A 26,382-nucleotide genomic window follows, 5' to 3' on the forward strand; every position below is an offset into this window, starting at 1 on the left:
TGTGTGTGTGTGTGTGTGTGTGTGTGTGTGTGTGTGTGTGTGTGTGTGTGCTACGAATGTATATTTATAATTATACTTAAACATAATCAAATTTACAATTATATTCAAACATAATCAAATTGTGTTAATTTAAAATTTATTCCTAATGTAACAGTGAACTCGAGATTTTGTTAAAATGAAGCAATATATTATTGTTTCTCTTTACACTGTTACATAATCCTGATCTAATAATAATGGAACAGCTATAGTGGACTAACTAAGAAATGTTCTCAGTTACCTATGTTATTCAGTGTCTCACGGTGTATAACATCTTAACTAATCATAAATCTAATCAACGAGTAGTCTCGTTATGAATTTCGCGTGCGCAATGGCAAATTCGTTGAGATCATTATGCATAATGCGTCTGTGTATAACTATGTTCGTTGTATTTGCCACCGATGTTCCAAATTCTCCTTCGTGATTGAGATAATACAAATTCAAGTTTCATGCAGGGTAAATAACATATAAATAATAGATGTTTATTAAACAATTATTTTTCGTCGTATATAAGCGTTTAATATCGTGATCATTTGATTCGTGAAACATTAATTTTTTTTATATTTGACTTGCGAAAAATTAAATTTATACTCGAGAGTTGTCTTATATTTAATTAATTTTACTTATTTAACATTCTCATTTGTAAGCGTGTTCTACACATCTTGTCGCGATTCCCCGAAACGTGGTGCGGAAATAATTTTGGCGAGCTACGAAAATAAACGCTTGCTGATCGCTGTAAACGATTTACCGTATGCAATAGAATTTTCGTTTTATCCGGTCGCACCGCAGGTGATTTAGCTGTGCGCTACGTGTTGCACCGCGCGTGGCTTTGCAGTGAACATTTCACACGATATCCCAACGAAGCTATGCGAACCTCACCGCGATTCTCTCGCACGACTTCATCCTATCTAAAACTCGCAGTGCAGTGCGAAATTGCATTAGTGATGGATAGTTCAAATAACCCTTTTAACTGTTGTACGGAAGCCCGAAAGTTTCTAAGAGTTCCGGATTAAATAAAGGATGAAACATTCAGGATGAAGTTAAACAGCGATACATACAACTCTCTAAATAACACACATAAAATTAAATTATATTAAATTGTTAATATTGCAATTAATTATAACATTACATCAATAACTATTAGTGATATTTCATTAAATTGTCAATTAAATTATCAATAACATCATAATTATACATTGTTAGAAATGTGACCACGAGCTTCCTTTACATGTAAATGAAGCTCGTGGTTACGAACGAAATTAAAACGAATGATTTAACTGAAAATTAAGTTATAGAGTATAGTTACTTAAATGTAATGGACGTGTACATTAAATTTATGAAATTTAATGTATTTTTCATAAAATTTTATGAAAAGTCTATTAAATTTCATAAATTTTCATGAAAAATACATTAAATTTCATGTACATGTACACAAATATACTTTTCAGTTACAAATACATTAAATTTAATGTAATGTCATGACATTAAGTTTAAATTATGTAAATTAAAAGTATATTAAATTTCATGAAAATTTTAACAGTGTAGATTTTATCTTGCACAATAAAAAAATGATAAAAACAGTATATCTGTATATTTTCTATCTAAACATTATTCTAGTGCACTTAAATATAATTATTACTTGAAATTTCACGTCAATCCCGACGATCCGAGTATATTAGATTTCTTGCACGAAATCAAGCTTCGTACCCGTAGGTTCCGTAATTACGAAAGGACGCACGCCTAAGAACGCACGAGCATGTCGCTCGATGAGCAGACAACTTGGAGATAATGTCATCTCACCATACCTTCCTCTTTGACTGTTTTGCTTTTACAGCGCGTATTCGTTGCGGTTTTGGAACTGGAATGACTATTCATGATTCAAACATGTATCAGTAGTAAGAAGTAGATAACTTAAGCATTATACATCGTTACGAAAGGATACTTAAGATAACGCTACTGAAAAATTAATTGAATAAAAAAAAGAAAGAATCGATCAATAACAAACAGTGGCTATTAATTTGTATTAAAGTGCAATTTCATGCAGCGAAAGAAAACTGACTTTTTACCCCCACTCCACCAAAATCAAAGCAGCGTTTGAAAACTGTTCGCTCTTTCTTTTCATGGAGCGTACTTCGCTGATTTTAAGTTAATGAATACACTCATTTAAGTTCGCTAGCTTTTAATTCATTTTAATAAAAATGGATTACAAAAATGGATTACGAAAATGAGAATACATCAAATGTGTAAAAGAATATACCCGTATAGTATCAGCTACAGCTGCAGCAAAGATTCGGAGGCGACGCATAGCTATTGTAATTGCTAATATACATTATTATTAAAAAAGAAAAAGTGGATAACACCTATTTTCAAAAATCGTAACGAACATGGCTTTTTCTTTGCTTCGCTTCCAAAATTAATCTTAGCATATATTCTTTTACACACTCGATGTATTCTCATTTTCGTAATCCATTTTTATTAAAATGAATTAAAAGCTAGCGAACATAAATGAGTGTATTCGTTCACTTAAAGCCAGCGAAGATACGCTCCATGAAAAAGAAGCAAGAAAAGAGCGAATAGTTTTCGAACGCTGCTTTGATTTTGGTGAAGCGAGGGTAAAAAGCCAGCTTTCTTTCGCTGCATGAAATTGCACCTTTATCTTAACTTAAAATGACCCTATACGATTAATAATACTGATCAGTAATATTGAATTAGTAATACTGACAGTACATATCAATATTTTTAGTATTTTTACAACCTTTACGATCAGTATTATTTTATTTTAGTTTTACATACATTATCTATTGCATTATGACATATATATTGTGACATGGATTCTAATAAAGCAATATTGATGCTCGATATTCAAAATCCAGATTACCGTCAGTATTCTACATACATCAATTCATCAATATTAACCACACATGATCAGTAATATTGTCAGTATTTGTTAATACCGATAGTATTATTGACTATGTAGGGTCATCTTTAAATAATAATATCTATATTGTGAATATCTTTTAATTTTTTAAATCTTCAAACTTTTCTAAATTATTCCTGATGTGTTTCCTCTTTGTCATTGTAAATTTTGTCGCAATTTTATCTAAAGATTTTTTTGTCTTTGTAATAATTTTGATGCGATTACATTATGATAAACAACAATATAGATCTCAGGTTGCGTACTTTGCTATTACGATAATTCGAAACTTTGACCGAAACTGTTTGATTACGTAATCATGTTACACTTTACAGTTCGGTAGGGCGGTTGTAATAGCGATCGTGTTAAGAAAATATTGGATTAAGATTCGTGCTTCTCTCGTTTAAGTTTGACTACCATCGTCGATCCTGAAGTTTGCTCAGTAATTAGAAAAAATTAGGCATAATCAGATTGAAACGTTAACAATGATTAAAACTACGGGTGTTCATCTTGCGAATTTGCACGCGGTAAATATGCACGTGCGAGAACATCACGAGCCATTTCGCACGCCCGGAGCATCTCGACGTTGCGCGTCGGTCGGCTACACACGGCGCTGAGGCGTTAACAACTCCTCTCGTACTCCGCCGAAGACGGAAGTTTAGCCCCCGCGACACGTAATTTCCACACCGACGGAACTTTCCAGTCTGTGTGCTGCATGGGGACGACAATGAAGAGACGATGAAGAAGATAGAGAGAACGAGAATGAAGACGAGGACGAGGATGAGGACAAGGACGAGGATGAGGACAAGGACGAGGATGACGACGACGACGACGACGACGATGAAGCCGACGATAAACTGGAGCTCGTTAACAACGTGAAGACTTGCCTGCGCGCGCGCGCGTGTGAGATACGCCATTCTTGTAAATAACTTCCATCCTTCCTGCTTTTCCTGTGAACTTTCCTACTTCCGTTCGTGGTTTAAAGAGGAAGGTAAAAGAAGAGCACGAAGAAGGCAAGAAGATAGTCTCGGAACGGTTCTTTTGCGGAACTAGAAATTGCAGAAAATTAAAAATTATTCGTCGTGTAAACATTTGCGCAGTGTCCGTTCTGTCGCCCGAAGCAAGTAAAACTGCGACAAATGGCGAAAATTAGAACAATAGATATGTATACATACGTGGATGTCGAAAAAACAAACCACAACAATTTTGTTCTATCCTGGATTATTGCAAGCGATAGATAAGGAATAAAAGAAAAATATTAATACTATTTGCATACTTAAAGTGTAACTTCTTAACGTATAACAAATTTATATACTGAATCACTTTGCTTTCATCTGGTCACATAAATCACTTCTACTTTCATCTCGTTAATATTTCGCGTGTATGCAGAATTATGCTATATGATGACGATGTACACATCAATTTGTCAATTTTTATATTTTATAAATAAATTAGCTTTGTCTATATAAATCATATCGAGCAAAAATGAGAATACTTCAATAACATCGTTAAATCTATAGTGTCAAACTTAACCTGATTTAAATCGCCATTGCTCCTACTCAATATATTGTTATTTTATACTAAAATAATGGATAAATTTGACATTATATAGTGCTAATTTAACATTATATAGTGTCAAATTTAGCCGTTGTTTTAGTATAAAATAACGATATATTGAGTAGGAACAGTGGCGACTTAAATTAGGTTAAATTTGACACTATAAGTTTAATAGTGTTATGATAAACGTTTGATATTGAATTTGATTCTAAGTCTATTAAGAACTCAATTATTATCATTACTAAGTACGGGTATTACTAACAATAAGAAAGACAATTTTATATTCTTATCTAGATAAATCGCTTTATCGATATATTATAAATTATGGTATGTGTAACATTTGCTACGTGTGAGAGAATAAAATAATATTTACCAGTATATATGGATTGCATTCGATCGGAGTGTTATGTTTTTTACAAAAATAAAATTACATTTTCAGAGAATCACGATCTTAACATCTTTGCCAAATAATGCCTCTTCGCAATAGAAACTCATATCGAATTAAAATGAATATGAAATGTTTAACTGATTTCATAATAACAACGTTGTTTTGTTGTTTTGCCATTACTTCATTATTTTAAACAGAATATTCGTGGAAAAGCGCAAATTAATGCGTGCGAATATTTACGTTAGCGGCGTTGTTTCATTTCGACGATGTGTTGCAACGGGAATTCCAAGCTTATGCAGCAAGCGAGCTTTGACATGCCGTCACGTTCATCTGATAAACCAAACAAAATGCGTTCGTTAAGCGCGAGACGCATTAGTATTCAAAAGGATGCCAACTGCCAAAGTACATTAAAAAATGCCCGGCGTCAACCAGCGTCATGCAAATTTAATATCGTCTTTTCTCTCAGTTATTTTTTTCCATTTTACATCACGCTATCGTAGGAAACGCAAATTTTTTAATGCACCACCATAATACATAATAAAGCACTATGCTCGTAATTCCGCGAAAGGAGGTAAAAAATATAAGAGTAATGTTGCGGTTCATAGTAGAGGGGAGGAAACGACGAAACGGTGGAAAATTAACGAAAAGCCGGACTAGCGATATTTTCCCTTGGATGTACAGTTGTAACTTTTTTCATTGCACGCACTTTGCGGTCAGCAGCCGCGTGGTAGGAAAAATAGGGAAACGCGAGGACATAAAATAAATCGCGAGTAGAAGAAAAAAAGAGTTATTCATGGCTGCGTATATTCTGGCGAAAAGATCTTGTACGGAAAAGAATCTCGAGAAGAGTTCTGAAATATCGTGTTAATCGTTACAATTTTTTTCTATTTCCTTATTTTTCTTTTATTACAACAAAATTTTATGACAATATTTTGAAACCTTGGATTAGAAATGAAAGTTATATACAGCAGTCACGACGTGTGAATATGGTATGGTTAACAAATATATGTATACTATAATGTGTACATTGCATGACATAAGTGGAACGTCAACATGGCCCAATTGCAACATCGAAGCAGAGCTACGTGGTTATGTATATTGCGAATCGGATTTAAGTACCAGTAATCTAATTATTATTCCATGCCCACGGCATGCATCGATTATCGATATAGCTATGTCTCTAATTGCAATCCCAGCCATTGGCCTAGTAAGAGGACGGACCGCGATGGCATCGGTTACATTGAGCTAATTATAAAGGGATGACGCTACAGAAACGTGTGATTGCCTCGCAATCAATTATCGCTATACGATATGAAATAACTATAACATCCGATAAAGCATATTTAATCAGACTAATACTTGGAAATTGCGTATTAAACTTTCTAATTAGAAACAATTTTATTCAATTGCAATTGAGTAGCATAATATCGTACAGAATCCAATCTCGTAACATTTCTAAAAATTATCACCATTGCTTATGGAGTTTCTTTAGAGAATGAAGTATATTTTTAAAATCTTACAGATTTTTTCCTGATTATGAGTAAAATCTCTTATTTTGTTGTACTTCTTGTTTCAAAATATGACACTGTTTCAGCACCACTACAGCGCTACTACTTTCCTATTCTATAAAAGTTAAATTCAATATGATCTTGATCTTTATAATTTTTCTCATAATATTCTTAAAAAATAATGCCGAGGATTAAAAGTTCGGCGAGACTTTTTAAGTCTCTGTTTTATGTTTTATATGTCGAGATTAAGACGTAAATCCTCTTACGCGATAGAGAGTTTGTATAGTAACGCTAGAATCCTTCTTTTTCGTCGGAGCGAAATGTCAGATAAGTTTCGTCACGGCGGCGCCGGCATTCACCGGAAAGGCGCCACCGCCTATACACAGGATGCCCATCATCGGAAAGAATTCCGCACGCGTTTCACATACCGACGTCAACGTCGCGTGCAAGGCGGGGGGATTGAAAATAAGTCTTCGATATATATTTCCTACATTCCATGTGAGAAATGCGCCGGGTGATATTTAGACAGGGTACCGTCGTCGTGTAAAAAGAAAGGGGGTTGCCGCCATCGCCTCTCACCAAGAACTCGAACGGGATTGATGTACATTTTTATCGCGGTGGAGAATCGGGACGCCCTTTGAAAATTTATAATGCAATAACGCCCCCGACGCCGTCGGTGCCGTAAATATCCGGCTGTGCTGCATACGAGATATTTGTATTGCGAAGGTGAAAAGCAGTGCCCTTGCAAATCGAGATTTTTGTCCTTTTTTTTTACCGATACCTCGTGTGATATTGTTCAACCAACTTTATTTCAAGCATAAAAGATATAATATACGAAGATATTTTGCACGCGACACTGACAGTATTTTAAAATTTTTCCGCGCGACAAATTATTTTCGTGATGCTGATTGTAGGCGTCAAAAAGAAACAGTGAAACTCAAGCGAACTTATACGAGTAAAACTCCCGAATTTCTACTCGACCGACAGATAAAATGTTTCGTTTCGCAACTTTCTAGAAATTGTCCGTACATTTACGTGTCTCGAGGCAAAAGGGAAAAAATTCTTTTTAGACTGACGCCAGCGACTATGTGGACTCGTGCGTAGTTTTAAAATCGTTGGAAATATGGAAATGAGAGAGAAACGTGATGAAGGGTGCCTTCCATTTAATGACACGAGTCGACACAAGTATCGTTCTGTCTTTGTTACTCATAGAATTCAAAGAAAGATAAAACGATATTTGTGTCAATTTGTATATCACTAAATGGAAGACACTCAAGTGAATTTATTTCTTCCTCGTGGAACCGAAAACTAAAAAAATCATAAGGAATGTTGTAGCAATCTTTCTGCAGTTCCGTGACATAATTAATAACAATACTTTATAAAAATGTTGCAGACAAACTGTCTTGCTTTCTCACACGTTATCAAATAATTTCAGTAATGTTATATTGAAGTTTTTATATCGGTATACACTATTCAATAAAAAAAAGAAATCATTTTTAAAACGCTTAAAATTGTAAAATTTTCAGACTGCTGAAACTCGGTTAAAAATTATTGCAGACAAAAAATAAAAAAAATGCATTTTGAAGCTTGGAATTTGTATTTAGCATGCTTTTAGCCATTTTTTGAAAATTTTTTTTTTATAATTCTATTTCTTATAAAAGATTACATTGTTTTATTCATTAAAATTACGTACATTTAACACTGCAGTTTACTAAAAACATTTTGTTCAAAAAATTTAAGACATTCACAAAAAAGTATAGAATTTTGTCTACAACTTTTCAAAGATGATCAAAAGCATGTTAAAGTACAACCTTTGAGCTTTAAAATGCTTTTGTTAAATTTTTCTCACGATTTTTTTTACTAAATTACGCGACTTTGAAGCTAAACCAGCTGTTTGTACAATCGACGTTAAAGCTTGGTAAGAAATCATCACCTACAAAAAATAAAAAGAAGTATTTTAAAGCTCAAAGTTTGTACTTTAACATGCTTTTGATCATCTTTGAAAAGTTTTTATCTTTACAGTTCTGTGCTTCGAAAAAGAGAACATTATTTTGTTTCCTGAAATAACATACATTCAACACTACAGTACGATAAAATTTTTCTTGAAAAATTTAGGACAAAATCTAAAACATTTTTTCTATGAAACATTCCGTTTATATTTTTTTGATTAAGTTACGCGACTTTTTGAAAATAGTTGTTTTTTGAAAAATCACGTTTATCATCGGCTTATTTTTTGTTGTATAATGTATAATGAACATAAATAAATATAGAATCAGAAGTTACGATGCATGAAGTAGACATTTTTTTCAAGATATAGCAACTGCATTATCTTGACGGATAGGACGGAGAAACTTATCCTACTTGACCGACTAACGAGCATAATTATAGGAAACTCAGTATTGTGCGAAATACACAGGTGCTGTAATGATGTAACTTGGAAATTACCTTTAGGAATTGCTCACGCGGGAGCAATTAATACGCGACGCTCTCGGGTGCAATGCCTCAAAGCGTTAACCGTAATTTCAATTCATTAACGACTACTAACGTACAAGACACTCGCTAGCTTAGTAAAGAAATTGAGAGTAATGCTTGTTACAATAAGGGCGGAAAATTGTGGATTAATATATGTTAGAAATTACTTTAACTCAAAGATATTATATACGGTTCGCGGGAAATTAAATCGTAGATGTAATCGGCGCTTTTCTTTCAAGAGAAAGATTGAATCTTCTGTGCTTCTTCCGTTAAGCATTGATAAAAGGAATTAAATTAGAAAAATATATTGTCTTTCAAATAATATTATTCGTTTATCCTTCAGACGACAATAATGTCAATTTTTTTCAAAAAATATTTAAAATAATACATATTGTTAATATGATTAACAAGTTGCCAGTAATATCTGTATAAAAAAACGTATTTGTTCTTCTTAAATATCTAAAATAGAAAGTTCGTCATTTGCTCGAACGTTATAAACTGATTCGATTGTCTGAACACAGTTCTTGTAAATTATTTTACTACTGTCACATTTTTCATATCTGCTGCACTTTCATGCTTGCATTTAAAAATAACTTGATTGAACTATCAAAATAGTTATATAGGATATTCAAGTTAACTGCTAACAAGTCAAAATTTTTTACAATATTGCTCATCATACAAATTAAGTTTCTATGTACCGGAAAGATTTCGGAAAAGTTGCAAAAAATAACGTATAATATAATATATAGGTCGAAGGAAAAGATTTTATTGAAGTAAAATAATTTTATTGGACCATCAAAGTAATTATGTAGGACGTTCAAACTGATTGCTAGAATGTCAACACTTTTTGCAGTATTGCTCATCATGTTTGAGATTTCTACGTAATTATTTTAATGACTCAAAATTATTCTCAAATTTGTATTTAGCTAAATTTTTAGATACTTTAGCAAATCGTTCTTTCTATGTATCTTCGAAACATATCTGTATATCAAACCTACGCGAAAAGAATACCACAATTCGAAAAAAATCGACCTTTTAAAAGTTTCAAGCGGTTCATTCTTAATTCAGACGATGTCCTACATTGTTCGATCCTTGTGTTGTCATGAGACAGTCTTATCCTATTCCGCAATGTCGTGGCGAGAAGCAAGCGGTGCTGGCAAGGAGTTACGGGCGCCTTCGACCCAGACGACCTGCACCCGACGTATCCTGGTGCCGGTGATATATATTCGAGAACGCTGTGCCGCGACACGCGCTGGCTCGAGAGTCCACTCGAGTTACGCGAGCAGCGTAACTATTGAAAATTATGTGACCGCCTTATCGTGCGGCTTCGCGTTCACGTCTCGGAACTAGCATTAAAATCTTTGGTACGATCGAACAAAAATACGACACCTGCTTGCTTAGCTCTGACCTCTTGAATTGGCAACACGCATTTCATCTTAAATAATATGTTCATCACTGGAGATATTAATCCTACTTAAGTACCAAGTCTATTGTTCCATTATTATACAATACGACTTACAGCCAATTGTCTCAGTTAGCCCCATTATATCATTTTGACGTTTGTTCTATGCATCCGATGTGAACGAACGGACTGAATTAAGTTCCTGGTCAATTTATCATGGCGTTTGCACGCAGAAAAGGCAGATAGAAACGAAATGAAATCCCTCGCCGTCTGGGAGACTACTAGGGGTCATACGATCCGCGAAGATTTTACCTCCGAACGTCGAGAGCTTCGAGGCAGATGGTAATACGTCTTTTCCTTTTTCTTCGGACTGTTGCAGATATCCAGGAGTTTTACGAGCTGACGCTGCTCGACGAGTCGAAATCGGTACAGCAGAAAACGGCAGAGACGATCCGCATCGCGGACAAATGGGAAGCCAGCGACGGGCCAATCACGCCGACCTTTGCTCAGAACGACGTGAGTACAATTATAAGACCTTTTTCATTCATATGCATGCATCTCGCGCCATTCACGAATTACACTGTGAATTTTCCCGAACAGATATAGAGGTGCGGCACGTCGAAGCTGTAATAAATCTCGATGAGATGCAATTTCGACGCGCGGCGAAAATGAATCTCCGTGTTCACTCGTTTCGTTATTCCGAACGAAATTGTTGGAATTGAAATCCCGACAATGTTGGCGCGGAAAATAGTACGAATATAATTCGTCGTAGCGAGTGTTGATCATACCTCACGCGACGGTGGCGTAATTAGCGTTGGTAATTATAATTGGCGAGTCGATTGGGCCGCAGGATATCATGCGGGTCCAATCAATCGGCCAGTCCACCGATTTTAATTGCTAATTGCGGACCATCCGTCCGCAATCGACATGCGCCGTCGCGACGTCATATCGACGCCGCTGTCATAATGGCGAACGATCGACGTGACATTCAACTGCGACGATTGCATATATGCTGTATGCACCTCGCGCAACCTCAATCGCGTACACTTGACTCTTCCGGATTAATTCGATCGTTGAAATAACATCGCGATGACTACGGAAGTATTCTCGATAAGCCGCCATTCCACAAGGAAATTGAATAAATGACATTCTTCGAGGACGTCATATTCATTGACATGATTAATTACTTAAAAACATGCCGAATGTACAATATAATATTTGCGTGACGATTTTTTATTATTGAAAATACTTTTACAGTTTGAAAATGCTTTTACAAAAATGTGATACCAATTTAATTATTGAAAGACAGTAATTAATTAATTATTTTAAGTATTAAAAATATTGTTATTCAAAGCGTTTAGTATTCCACATAATTAATTTCTGTCTTTCAGTATTAAATTTATTATTAGATATTTATTATTACTTTCAGTATTAGATTTCTGTAGAGGTAATTATTTATAATTAAAAAAATATATCTATGTAATGATAAAAGTGATTATTTCTGTTGCTAAAAGTATTATATTGTAAATTTAAATGAATATTATTAAATTTGTTTATTTTTGTTATTGTCATATTTATAATTAATTCTCGCCTTTTTCTCTCTTTCAATTTTTAAATTGTAATTGCATGCTTGTTATCATTGTTGTACATGAATTACAAATTTTAAATTCATTTCTCTGAAAAGAGTCGTTGCACTGTGCGGCAAAATACATTGCGATGAAATACGTTGATACGTTAATCGATCGTGAATTAATTATTTAATCGACATTATTTTTTTAAATAATTTTGCAAAACCAATCAAACATACCAACGTAAACAAATGTCATATTGACATTAAATTACATGCTTCTATCTCCAAATTGTAGTATTAATTCCTACTAAATTAATACATTCTTCGATCTGCAATATAATCAATCTTTAACATAATCTCGCTTGAATAATTGCTCCCCGTATATAAAGAACACTGATACGATCAACTGTCAGCAGCAGCAGTAGAGGCACGAAGAATGCGTGCGAGAGAAAGTCTTGGTATTTTTATCGCTCTCCGTACATTTTCGACTTCCTTTGAATACGCGGCGTTCACGAGCGACGTTTATATAGTGCATTCCGGACGTACATTTCATCGCGTGAGTAGATATCCCATTTTCACATACGCGTGCGAAAAATATCCCGTGAAATTCCCGCGAGAAGGGGAATATAAAGGATCCGCATATTTTCATCCTTCAAAGCGGTGTTAATCATCCGAGCTTAATGCCTTTCAGATATACATAAAAGACACGCGAGACGTTGCAAGATCTGTTACGATACTCCATAATAACATCACTATCCTGCTTTTGCGTGGGTACAGTCGAAATTAAAGGAATACAAGTGCGTCATGTGGAAACCGTGTTTCCTCCCGTCGACATTTTCCGATATTTTAAATAAAGGCTTTCCTGTATTTTCTTTACGGCGTACAATTAAGAGAAAAGAACAAAGCGAAATATTAATGAGGCTTCCCGAGTTTGCGCTCGTTTTACAATTATGCCGATGCATGCGCGTCGGGCAAAGGCGGATTACACCGCAGATAACAATGTTTCGTACATGGAAGTATCATCTTCCTCTCTATTTTTCTCTCCCCCCCTTCCTCCTCTCACTCTTTCTCTTCTCTCCCCCTCCCTTTCTCACTCTCTCTCTCTCTCGTTTTCTTCATACATGTAATAAGCTACAGAATAGACAGAGTGTTGACACGCGGACATAGTACGTATGTATATCCACCTATACTGCATATGTGCACACACTCTATTATGTAATTTATACGATCGTACCGGTATGCCTAAGTAAACGTTATTGCATATTACATTGGCTACGTTTACACCGTGCGCTTAGTCCGCGGCCTATACAATAGATGTCTTTGTTTATCCTGTATATTAAACAAAGACACCTATCATATAGGTCGCGGACTAAGCGCACGATGTAAACATAGCCATTAGAATTGCGATTAAATTTGTCCGTTACGCGCTATATTTCTCTATAATTTGATCGAAATTCTGCCTGTGCTTTATTTACAGGTGTCATTGACTATATTTTGTTTTTTTTTCCGCCAATTAATTTTATGTAATTTCACAAATTGTCATTTTAAAACATTTTTATTTTAACTTGTAGCAATTGTTTAATTTAATTGCAATATTTTACGATAGAAATTGACAATTTTGCTATTACATTACACACACACACACACACACATTTTTGAAAAGAACATCCCTGGTGGAAATCTCCTCATGATGGGAAGATTTGGAATGGGTATATACCCATTTTATATGGGTATACAGGGTAGGGCATTTTAATCGCCCCAGGCGAATATCTCGGAAACTAAGAGAGATACAAGAAAAAGCTTTATATGAAAATTGTAGGTTTTCTTGGAGGAAAGAAGGTGGAAATAACGAATTTTGGATAGGGGGCACTATCATGGGCATTTTTGGAACTACCTATGAGGAGATTTCCACTAGGGATAGACTACGTTTACACCGTGCATTTAGGCCGCGGACTATACAATAAGTGTCCTTATTTATCCTGTAGGTTAAACAAAGACATTTATCGTAAAGGCCGCGACCTAAATGTACGGTGTAAACGTAGCCATAGAGGTGGAGGGATTATATGTTATGAATCAATATGAAATGCTATGATAACTAATTAGAGATGAATCAATACGTTGTAATTCGATACTAACACACAATAAATATAATTCGCAGAAATACGTTATAATTAAAGTTTAATTACATTACACTTGATCATGGACCATATCATCACTCTGAGTAGCTCAAGTAAAACGGAGTGCTAAATTAATCTCAATTATGTCAAATTTAACTACAATATCCTAATGAAATACTTTCCACATGTTACCATCATATATATAATTTTCGATTGGATTTTTTTCGTGAGAGTCATTGGTTTGCTCGCAATTTTATCAGAAATTAATATATACGAAGAAAGAATGCACAATGAAGAGATTGACTTATTCTTCATGTTTATGATACAGCATACTGCCAGTATGTATTTTGCGAAATAATGTTTTCTGTTCGATTATTGTGATTTTTTTCGATTTTGCAACCAGATTATTTGTGATATTCACATTAAACAATTAGCATTCCGATTGCTTTATATATTTATAATAAATAATGATGTTTTATTAAAAGAGCAAAAAAAAACATATACAATATCGATTCTATACGTATGGAATTACGAGGTACTGCAATTTTAAATTTAAATTAATTGAAATGTGAGTTTGACCAAGTTTTGTTCGAAACAATTATTTCATGAGAAATAAAAGCATTGCTTTCACATTATTTGATTTTAAAATAGTTAGAAATCAGAAATGGCAATGGGATGGAATCGAAAAGCGCAAATTGCAGCTCTCTCTCTTTATTAAATATTTAGTAATTTCATATTTTATCGTTTATCGAATGTTCTATTATTGCGACAATAATTAAAACTAACCGCCTGACTGGTTAAATACTTGTCAAACAAAATCGAAAAATGTTTTATTCCAATTGTAATTACCAAATGCATACTTTTTTTATGTAACGCGTTCGATAATAGACATGTTTAATGTATGCGAAGTATTTCTTTTGGATAGCTGAAATGCTTTCTTAATAACAATGAAAGAGAATAATTTTTGAGTTATAGACCAATAAAAAAAGAAACAACGAAATTGAAAGAAACAACGAAATGAAAAAGATAAAATTTTATTTTTTACTAAACTTTTAATAAACAATTGAAAACTTAAAACAATCGAATACAATCCCGATTTGAATTACTATAGTTTTCTTTCCAATTAGAGGTCTATTTTTTATTCCTACACTCTCTGAACGATGCAATAAGTTGAAGTAAAATAGGGTAAAGTTGCTGAAATCGCACCGGCTCTTAAATTGCATCTATCTCGCTTAAAAATTCAATTATTGTATATGTATATATATTTATATACTTTCTTATTAGTTATTTAAGAACTATATGATATTGTAATGTTACTCTGTTATACTCGTGACATGAAATGCAATAAGAGTGTTGTTATTTACACAAATAAAAAAATTGTGATAGTGTTGCTATTTTTCAACGTATTTCATAGCAGAATTACAGAAAATATTACTTAAAGTCTTGATTTGTCGTGATTAGAATATTATTAAAATTAAATTAATAGGATTAAAGTTTGTTTTACATTTTTTTTATAGATAAAATAAATAAAAGTTTAAAAAATGCTCTAGTTTCCTAAATCACACCATAATGTAATTTACTAAAAAAAAAATCGCACCATAATCTAACTTCTTAAATCGGACGTTACCTAATATTTTTCCATTTCTTACATTTTTATTCCATTCATTATTATGTAAAAATGTATATTGTAAATCTACGAAGTGTTTATTTTGTTTCACGTAGAAACTTCTTAAATTACTTCTTGAAATTATCATGTGTTTCAGAAATTATGAAAAACATATTTTTAAGTTTTTAATAAAATACAATTTTTTCCTTTTCTTATGTAGGTAATTTTTAAATTTTTTACATTATCATAATGTTTTAAATGAGGAATATTGGTATGGTGCGATTTAAGCAACGAATTTCTTCGTTGCCTAAATCATATCATACTGAAAAAATTCTCATTTTAAACGTTATAATAGCGCAAAAAAATTATGAAAAAATTACATAAAAAAGGGAAAAGAGTACAGTTTATTATGCTGTAAAAAACTTAAGAATAGTCTTCATAATTTCTGAGTTACGAGCCTTTAAGTAAAAAGTGGTGAGATTTCGGCAACCTTATCCTAAATACCTATTGTTAGGATTAAGATAATTACGAAAACGTATATGACGGCCGATCAGATTTTCAACAAGAAAATATAATTTTTGTTTTCAACAATGTCGTTCTGTTAACTAAATGCAATTATCATTAAAAAAAATCATTAAAAAAGGAGGAACATTTAATTTGCTCTCGAGGCCGGAAAACGATAAACCAACACAACAATGTCGAACGACACATATCGTCGCCGCGCATCGTGTACTATCGTATATATGTAACGCTACATATAACACTCTCTCAAAACAACAGTTAACAACTTCTAATGGCGCATTAAACGCGAGCCATTACCGTCGTGAAACAACGCCGCTGTTCTTCGTTATAGCGGCCGCTTTGCCATTCGCTAACCGTCAAAACTTCGATACACATTGCTGACTGGTTGCACGTTTGTTCGTGGGTTTTACGAGATAGTTTAAATTCAAATAAATAAACACGACTCCAAAACAGCGCGTTTGTAACTGATAACCGTAATTATACACATAGCAGAAGCATTGTAATGTTTACGGCTAAATGACTTGACTCAAATCAACGTTCATCCGAGATACAGAAACTTCATGCTAATTTTGAAGGATGCGAAAATTAAATGCACTTGAAAATTATATGTAGAATCAGAGAGAGAATGACGTCAGAAAGTTAGGGGTGAATGGGGGAATTGTGAACACGAAATAAATACAAACGATACTATTGCAGTATATTAAAGTAGTAATAACACTTCTTACATCCAGTGACAGTTCGATATACATTTAGTGTCGTACTAAACTCGTGACTGTAAATAAAACACACATGCCGTTTAAAACAAATACTATTACATGTTTCGATGATTTAAGGGGGAGCGGGGGAATTACAAATATCTACGGAAAAAGTTAAATAAAGCCGACGATTATTTATAAATTATAGAAGTTTTTATTTAAAGGATTAGATTTGAACTACAATCATTAATATTTATATATTATCAATATAAACTATAATTTTAAACAATAAACAGTAGCATTGTATGTTTTATAATTTTAAACAAAAACAAAAATCAATTTGGCTCACGTGATGACAGGTAATTCCGATGGTAAGATTTTATTTTTTTGTTTAAAATTATAGTTTATATTGATAATATCTGAATGTTAATTGTTGTAATTAAAAATCAAATAATTGGAGTATTCTTTGAATAAACACTTTTATTAATTGATAAATAATCGTCAGCTTTTTATATAATTTTTCTCTTAAGTGTTCACAATTTCCCTACTCTTCCATATATTTTAGACGCTTGTCACGTTTCTACTCGCGCATAGAAACGAGTTCGAAAAATATACTCTTTACCGCGTTCATTGCCACGTCTCGTGAATATCCGCGAATCCGGCTTTAAGGAGCGTGCCAGACGCGTAATACCGCCAGCATTGTAAACGGACGATATTTTCCCTGTTTGTTTTCCATTACTACGCGAGAGGTAGTTGTCGTCCTTCGCCGTCGCCATCGTTGGAATATGCACCGCTATGATAAGGGTGGGTAACCGCACTCGGTGTAATGGAAAATTCTGCGCCCGCCGTTCGTCGTGAATATCCTTCCTTCCACGGTGTCCGCCTTCCCGGTTCTTCCTTGCTGAACGAACGCGATTTCCCGTGGGAAACGCTGAAATCGATAAGGGTCGCTCGCTTCCGCTCCTCTGACCTTTCTTTTTCGCGATACGGTGGAGGAGAAGAGGCCGCGGAAAGGCCGCGAAGAGATTAAACTGTCGGTGCTCGTCGTGTCGGTCGATTTAAGTATCGGTAAACAATATCGGACAGTAAGTAATTTAATTTTCCGAAGGTTGAACGCCGCAGGCTGAGTTTTCTAAGAGCGGTAGTTTACGAACGAGCGTGTCTCTCTCACACCATTAACTCTAAACTCTATCACACAAAGTACGCGGTTGCTTTTCTTGTTGTACAGTTTACAGTCGAAGTGTGCTTTCGCATCCTCGCACTCTCTCGGCATTATTAATGTAAGCGAATTCAAACGCGTACATGATGTGCATACGATATCTGAAAGCTTTCAATCCCTGCGGAATCCGCGATAAAATTTCCACGGGGAAAACTTTCCTGAACTATTGAGGTGGCTTCCATTTTAAGTTGCAGTTTTCCGAGGTTACTCGCGAGCCTGGTTAACGGCATGGGATTGCTTAGACTGCAGAAGAATGTAAAGAACTTTCCTTCCGTGTTCTGACAATGAGTGCAGAGAATTTTAAGCCGTTTCGCGCACAAAGCTGACGGATGAATGACAACGACAAGAAGGGGACAAAGCCGCTTCTCGCGTTTTTGTCTCGCAACTCGACGTTTCGCAGTGCGCGAATGCTATCAAGACAGATGAGACATTGCTTCACTCACCAGCGAGTTGACATCACTTTAAACGACGCTCAGTTGCACGGATTTCATCTCGCGTAATTATTTCATCTCGCGGAAACGCGCGGAAAAATGTCATGAGTTAAAAACGGATTACGTAATCGCGGGATTACGATCGCTCTCCTCGAAATGCGCGCACCCGATTCGTCGCACGACATTCCTCTTTCGGGCGACAAAGGGAATTTATAGTCAGTCGCCTGTGCAACCCGAAACCCATTTCGTCTCGGGAAAATGCATCCATTTCCGATAAATGGAAGAAAGTCCAAACGAGAGCATTACTCGACCCTTCGATCCGTTTAAAAATGCATGCGTTTGCGGCTGGCGACTTAATGCATTGCGTGAGCGAATCCATTCATTTGCGCAACCTGAAAAATTCGCCGGCCGACTGAAAAGAATTTCACAACCCATGTTGCATTTCAAGTTTTATGAAAGCGCTGGACGACATCGCGGAAATATCGGATAACGATACAAAGCTGCGTCTCGTTTTACAATTCGAATTCTACGACAGTAAGCTACTTTACGGAACTCTGTATCATACGATAAATAGTTCCCACGATTGTGCAGTGGCCATTATTGCGTATAGCGGAAATTTATTGGATTGATGGGATAAAATCAGCGTGCAAATAAAACGGATTTTACATTTGTTTTATTTCGAAAGTAATTTATTTAACGCCATACGGCTTTCATATTTGATTTAATCCGCATCGTATTTGTTATTTAATTATTTAAAAAGATATCGCATTGCAAATAGGGGAGAGTTGCCGAATGCGTACAACTTAACCTATTTTTTATTATATTTTTCATTTGGCATTGTTTTGTATGCAAATGAACATTAGAAATTGTAATTTGAGGTTTTGAACGCTTATTATTACATGTTTAACTTTCCATCAATAACAAATTAATTTGTTATAAGTCTTTTTGTAACATGCTGCAAAAGGTATGATTTAGGCAACCGGTCGCCTAAATCATACCTATAGGTATTTTTTGTCGTATTTCCTTTGAAAGTATTGAATTTATGAATGAAAACAATTAAAAGTATAAGATTAATAAAAGAAATTATTAACTAATACCTAATGATTAATTAATACCTAATTTTAATAATTTATTGAAGAAAATCAAATATTTTATAATTATTAAATAACAATAATGAAAAAACAAATGACATCACAATAAAATTGGCTTAAATATATTTTTGCACTTGACATCTATATTGATATGAATTATTAGTTTTATTATTGTTAGTTATCAGTCTTATCTTTTGATGGTACGATTTAAGAAATTTGATGGATTTTGTAAAAATATCGATTTAATCTTTACAATGGTTGCAAATATGTATATACAGTGAATGTAAAATACTCTACAATAAATCTTGTTTTATAAAAATACAAAAATTTATAATAAAATTGGATGATCGCGTTGTTATCAGCTATATAAGTTGATTAAAATTTAATATCAGATGTACCTGATTTTTTAAAACGCCGCTAACATTCATAAAACAAGATGTAGGCTATTATATATTTTGTCTATATTACTCATTTCTCATATATTTTATATTATTGTTATTAAATATTGCCTATATCAACTAATTATATAAAATATTATATTAATAAGGTACGATTTAGACGACCAGTACGCATTCAGCAACCTCTATGTAACTTTGATGAAAAGTTGCGGTGATTTACTGTTTGCCCATTAGGTTATTTATTCTTACCTAGAGAAAAAGAACGGACATTATACGGCATTTATCATAGCGAGGAAAAAATAAATCAGCTGGCAAAAGAACAATGCCAACTCCTGAATTCTCCAATTACGACCGTCGTGCTTATCTGACTTCCGCGTCTTCTCGACCGACCGTCATTCGACTTTATCCTTCCTAACGAGGAGCCCGTTATTTCTTATCGCGTCAGACCGTGAGAGCCGAACTGTCGTCCGTGTCCGCATTTCTCTTTTGCTTCTTGTCGAGAATAAGATAACATCAAATCGGCAATAACACTGAGAGATCCTGACGATGTTTGCTGCATTTAATTTAATCTCCGCTAGATAATAACGCACGTATCACTCGCGTGCGTTTTGTGCGAACGCGAAAACTGTCGTTATACTTCGCTTTCGGTTTTGTCGTTCGATGTTGTCATTCTAAACAGAAAAAATCGTGCTTAGTTTTATATTGTTATACTGCTAAATCTCTATTTAATCCTCAGTTGTGCTTATCCAAATATATGTTTCATTTCAAATTTCTCTTAATATAATGTTTGAAGCAAATATAAAGTATGTAACGAAGATCCAATTTCTATTTATTCTAAGACAATATTGTCTTATTCGATAATAATTAATTTCTGGGTGTCGTTTATTTCAAATTCTTGCGGTCCAAGTTACATGATTTCTTAAATAGCGACAATACTGTTAACCGTTCATCTGTAATTTGGATCATTGTTGGCACAAGCGAAATTTCACTTTCAAATTTTTTCCTCAAATTTCAATTTTTGTTGAATAAATGTATTATAATAGAAATATTGCCTATATCAAAAGTAGCCCTGAATTTTTCTGTTTTAAAAAACAGTAAAAAGAATAGTAAAAAGCTTAAGCTGGACAAAAAATCCCCATTGCAGATGGACGGAACAACCTTCGGTTGGTAGCAGTCGGTCGTATATGGTATAAAAATATGATTGCAGATAGAGAGTTAAGAAATCAAATATATCTTGGACCGCATAAATTATAAATAAACAACGGCATACTGAAATCAAGATACTATTGAATGTGATAACGTTTTAAAATAAATAGAAAATCGATCTTAATCATATAGGGATGCCTTACTTCGCAACCTTTATCTTCACACGAGATATTATGCCGCTTTCTATCCTCTCTGAGGAGATACATCGCTTTACATAATTTTCCATAAGGTCGGATATCGTGGATTCAATAGCAATTTTTCTTGCTTGATGTATCAGTGTTTTTAGTAAGCTTTCGACTTTTATAAATCGTAGGAATTCGTTAGCTACACGTAATGGAATCGTGATATATTGATAAAAAATGATGATATTGTTTAATTTTATGAATGCGAACAACGTTTAATATTCGTGTAATTTATATTAACTTCAACAGTTGCAGAACAAAATCAGCGGTTTATGTTAAATTCAACACATTTTTTCCAACTGTGTAAAATAACGTTTTTATTAGAATAATGAATATCTAGTTTTTATAACAGCACTTTCTTTTATATATTTTTAATTGTAAAGTAATGTATTCTTTACTTTTATATATTTTTAATTGTAATTTTTAATTGTATGTTTATATTCACAAGTTTTCAAAATTTGAACACTGTAATTCTAGTATAAATTTCATCCTTTATTAGAATTGAGAAAATTTTTCCATACAAGTATAAGGTAGAAATATGTCGTTTTTCCACAAAAATATATTATTTTTTAAGATCGCGACTTCCGTTTCTTTATCTTGAAAAAGTTAATTTTGTACTTGTATCACTTTTCTATGAACGCAGCGATATTCATGTATATAATAGAATATTCCTAGAATGTATGAATATTAATTGTTTACCTTTTTTAATATTCGTGTAACATTCTAGGAATATTGTGTCTTATAGGATTATTGTTACTCGGCGCCATACCTTCTATCATCCTTTTGCACATCATACATCAACATATCTGGATTCCATGAGAAGTCTTCATTTCCCTGCACCGCTGTGTATTTCAGCTCTACAATATTCAAATCTGCGGAAGCTCCGGCCGCAAATCTCAAGTCCGCGTTATTTCTCGTTACCGATATTATCACTAGACGAATAAAGGGACATGGATGGGTGAGGACCTTCCATGAGATCCGTTGTCCCATCACCAAACTATTTAGGATACAATCCCCAACGGTAGAAGTAGATGAGACCACGGCGACTATTATGCGTCTCTTCTCAGAAAGGTTTGGCAAACCATCTCGTTGCTGACGGGACATTCATCACGACTATCTCTACGTCTTCTGCCCCCGGGGCATACACGAGACTGGAAGCTAATATCCGCGGCAGGCACGGCGCAAATATACGCGGTCGGTTGCGTTTACGGCTTTAGGGAGCTGTAAAATATTCGTAAATTACTCCCAGCGAGAGTAGTATGCACGCTCGCAGTTGCCCCGCCATCGGACTCTCATCCAACAAGTATCGTGCCCGACTGCTTTCCAACCTGTTCGTATCCACGCGCGAATTCATCCAATCTAAACTCTTCCAGCGTGCGTGGAAACGCGCAAAAGTTATTTTACATTATATTTCTTTTCTTAACTTTGGCTCCTCGATATCGATTTTTTTAACGATCTCTCTTATTAATATAATTTATATTTATTGTAAGACAGGCTGCTAATTATGGTTACAATATAGTCCAATGTATTAATTACAGTTTCTTGATAGACTTTGATCAGAAGAATGTAATTAGATGGATAAAATAAATCGATAGATACTATATGTAATATGGTTATACAAATATTCTATCTTTTTTTGCAAATAACAAAGATAGAACACTACTTGTGTCGACTTGTGTCACTAAATGGAAGGCACCCATTATGTTCGATCCGATCACATCATGTAGATTGTATGTTTTTATGCTTTGAAATTTTATTTGTATCTTCAGTCAAGATAGATTTCTTTCAGATTATTTGCTCATAGCGGCATCTATAAAAACAATTTTGTCAATCAACGATATCGCGCGTTATCATTCGTTCGACATGTTTCGATCGCGCAATGCTTCGTCCCATCAGTTTCACTGTCAAACTGAATCGAGCAATAGGTTAAGCTCTCGTAGTACGTGGATAAAGCTCCCTAGCGCTCTGTACCTTCCGTTATCCATGATAAAGCGAAATCCATTTGACTTACAGCTTATCGACTTCCTAGAGGAAAGGCGGATTTGTGAGTAATTTTGCGTGACGACGCACGCATGGTTACTCTGAAAAATGTTGCGAGAAAGAGAGAGAGAGAGAGAGAGAAAAGAAGAATTTTCGAGCTTTACGACGAAAAGGGTATTCTTAAAGCGTGCTGCATACACACATGCAACATGATGTGTCCCGGAAATATTTTTCCTTCCGAGAGAAAAAGTAAATGTCACTCTGTAAAATTATTGCTCTCGTGCGAATTTCTTTCCGAAAAAGTGAAATACATTTAATTTTCTTGACACACTTACATGTGAGAAACCGGCCTACCGTAATGTGTGCATCCTCATAACGAAAAAAAGTAAATGTTTATTATCAAACATCGCATGACAAGGATTTTCTGGAAAAATTTTACTTTAATATCATCTGTGAATCTCTAAATAATCGCATGGAAAGAAATGATTTTGTTGAAGCATCATAAAAAATAATGCAGATATAAATTTGAAAATATTGTATATAGGGGCTGGCGTAAAAATTAACGGAGCTTATTGAGATTTCATGATACCTCGTTTTCAATCCTAGCACTCACAATCAGTGTGCTACGCCGACACTCCATTGCTTATTCCGACCGTCTATGTATACTTTTTAAAATGGCCTTACGGTTCTCTTTGTTTTACTTTCTAATAGTTCCAACAAATATTTTTGTTGAAACTATTAGAATGTAGAACGTAGTTATGTAAAACACTCAAATTGATTGTTAGAATATTAAAATTTTTTGCAGTATTTTCATCATGCTTAAGCATAAATAATTATTTTGATGGTCTAAAAAAATGATTTTTAGATCTTGTTAAATTTTTAGATATCTCAGTAAAACTGTAAAACAGTTTTTTCCGTGCGCTTCTTTTCGTTTTATAATTACAAATATATAGTCGATATTGACAGGAAGTTAAGACAAGTCAAAAAAGTTTCAATTAAATATTATAATATGAATCTGCTGATTTTATCGCATATATTTCTCATATTGATGAGATATTCATCATATTGATGACTATTTATTAATATTAATTAAACGTTTTCATTAATAACTGAGTTAATTTAGACGTTCGTTTATTTGTGGAAATTCGATGTCCACACCTTCACTTCACAGATACTTTACGTAACGGTCAACATTAAATTTTCCGACCACAATAGCGACCAAAGTTGGTCCGGACGACGCGACACGAGTTACGAGATCTCGTTACAGTCCCACAAAATGTATGGGCGACACCCAGAACATCCACTTACGAAGGGTTCTTGAGACGTTCTCCGTCCATGATCACAATTCACCGTGTCCAGCCAGCTTGTTCACTACTTGTTTTGCAGCGCATACAGTTTTCCTTGCTGTAACTTTTCCTTGAATTATATATACGTATATCTAAACATACATCTGTCAATTTTATCATTGTATCCGCCGTCAGAATTCAAATGAATGTATTCAAAATGTATGTAAAATTGCCAACAAAGATTCAAATATATCGCTCCTTTACTTCAAAATACAACTAAAAGAAAATGTGATTTTTTAATTATTAGCATGAATGAATTGCTATGAATTAAATAAACATTACCCTGTCAATCATTAAAAGTAAACTAACTAAACTTAAAAAAAAGTCGTCAAAAGCCGTCCATAACCCTTAAAAACCTAGAAAAGGTTTTTAAGGGTTATGGAATGAAAGTGATAAAATTATATTAAATCATATTAAGAATATGTATACCTTTTTGTCAGCATTATTAGTCTGTAATTTTCTGTCAAGTTGAAAAAAAAATAGTTTTTCTCCTTTTCTAAAAAAAAATTTAATTTTTTTACTTATATCATTTTTGAAATAAGGGAGCGATGTGTACAGATATGCAGTGTTCGTGAACTGATAAAATTGAGAAGGAGGTGAGTCTACACGAAAAAATAAAATGTAGAATATAAAACTTTTTCATATGAGTCTTTGTTTTCGAGAAAATTGATTTTAAATATTCACTGGGTTTGTGTACACACTTGACTATGTCTCGACTTAATAGATCTGTGAACTATTATTTCTGCTCATGTTTGTGTATATCATTGTACTAAATCGAAAATAAAAAAAGCAGAATATTTGCGATAAATTTTATTATTGTATAAATTGTTAAAAACATTGTCCATTCTTTCCAATGTATAATTCTGCTCTTCGAAATAAATTTTTATAACGTTTGTTAACGTGTTCTGGTGTTTTAGTTTATCAATTAAATCTATATCCGGTGAATATTTAAAATTGATATTTCTCTTATTTAATCAAATTTAAAATTGACTTTCTCAAAAACAAAGCTTCGTGTAAAAATTCGTGTTTTACATTTCCAACTTTTTTAATATAGACTCATTTTCTTCCTCTTAATATACCATCAGTTCACGAATACTCTGTATATATTATATAATATCGACAGAGAATAACATTGCACTTGTATTCTATTTAAAGTATTATCGATTTATTCAATTATAATTCTTTTTCGCTGTTATTTTATTACTGATATAGGGATAAATTATCAACAGTAATATATCCTTTAAAAAAGAGAAAGAATTATGATTTGAATCTTTTCTAAAAATAAATATTATTGTACAAATAACTTTTCTAAAAAGTTACAGTTTTTAAATTTATGATTCTTTTTCATTGATTTCATCGGTATAATTTTCATTCACTAATATTGTGAGAGTCCAGATTAAAAAATCTGTGTTTCAGAATTTCCCTATATTTTAACGTATGATATTATATCAGGTATCCACGACATATGGTGGGTTTTTGTATTCGAGTCACAAACTGCATCTGTTTGGTAGGAGTTTACCGCATTCGGAGCATCATGTGATGACACACAATCTGTCGACGAGAACTCGTTGCATAAATTCCGACCAGTGGAATGATGCCGTACCTTCGTCGTCAACGTTGGGAGGTCGATGAGAGGGCGAACGTCGGTGACGGCTCGCCAATTAATCACCTTCTGACAAATTACCGAACTGGTCGTTTTGCTCGTAACATTGGAAGCGTCGGCCAGGTCATACTGTGTTCTT

The 26,382-nt window shown here is 33.9% G+C and overlaps 1 protein-coding gene across 9 annotated transcripts in view; it reads left to right on the top strand.

Annotated features, from left to right (window-relative positions):
- The window catches only part of dlg1 (MAGUK family member discs large 1), a 327,809-nt gene that overhangs the window by 14,360 nt on the left and 287,067 nt on the right, over positions 1–26,382 (top strand). For all 9 annotated transcript variants that reach the window (XM_018460681.1, XM_018460682.1, XM_018460684.1 and 6 more), the window contains exon 2: positions 10,657–10,793. In XM_018460681.1, the coding sequence (XP_018316183.1) occupies positions 10,657–10,793 (137 nt within the window). The remainder of the gene's footprint in view (positions 1–10,656; positions 10,794–26,382) is intronic.

The sequence above is a fragment of the Mycetomoellerius zeteki genome, unplaced genomic scaffold, assembly GCF_001594055.1.
Source record: "Mycetomoellerius zeteki isolate Tzet28-1 unplaced genomic scaffold, Tzet1.0 scaffold96, whole genome shotgun sequence".
NCBI classification, from domain to species: Eukaryota; Metazoa; Arthropoda; class Insecta; order Hymenoptera; family Formicidae; genus Mycetomoellerius; species Mycetomoellerius zeteki.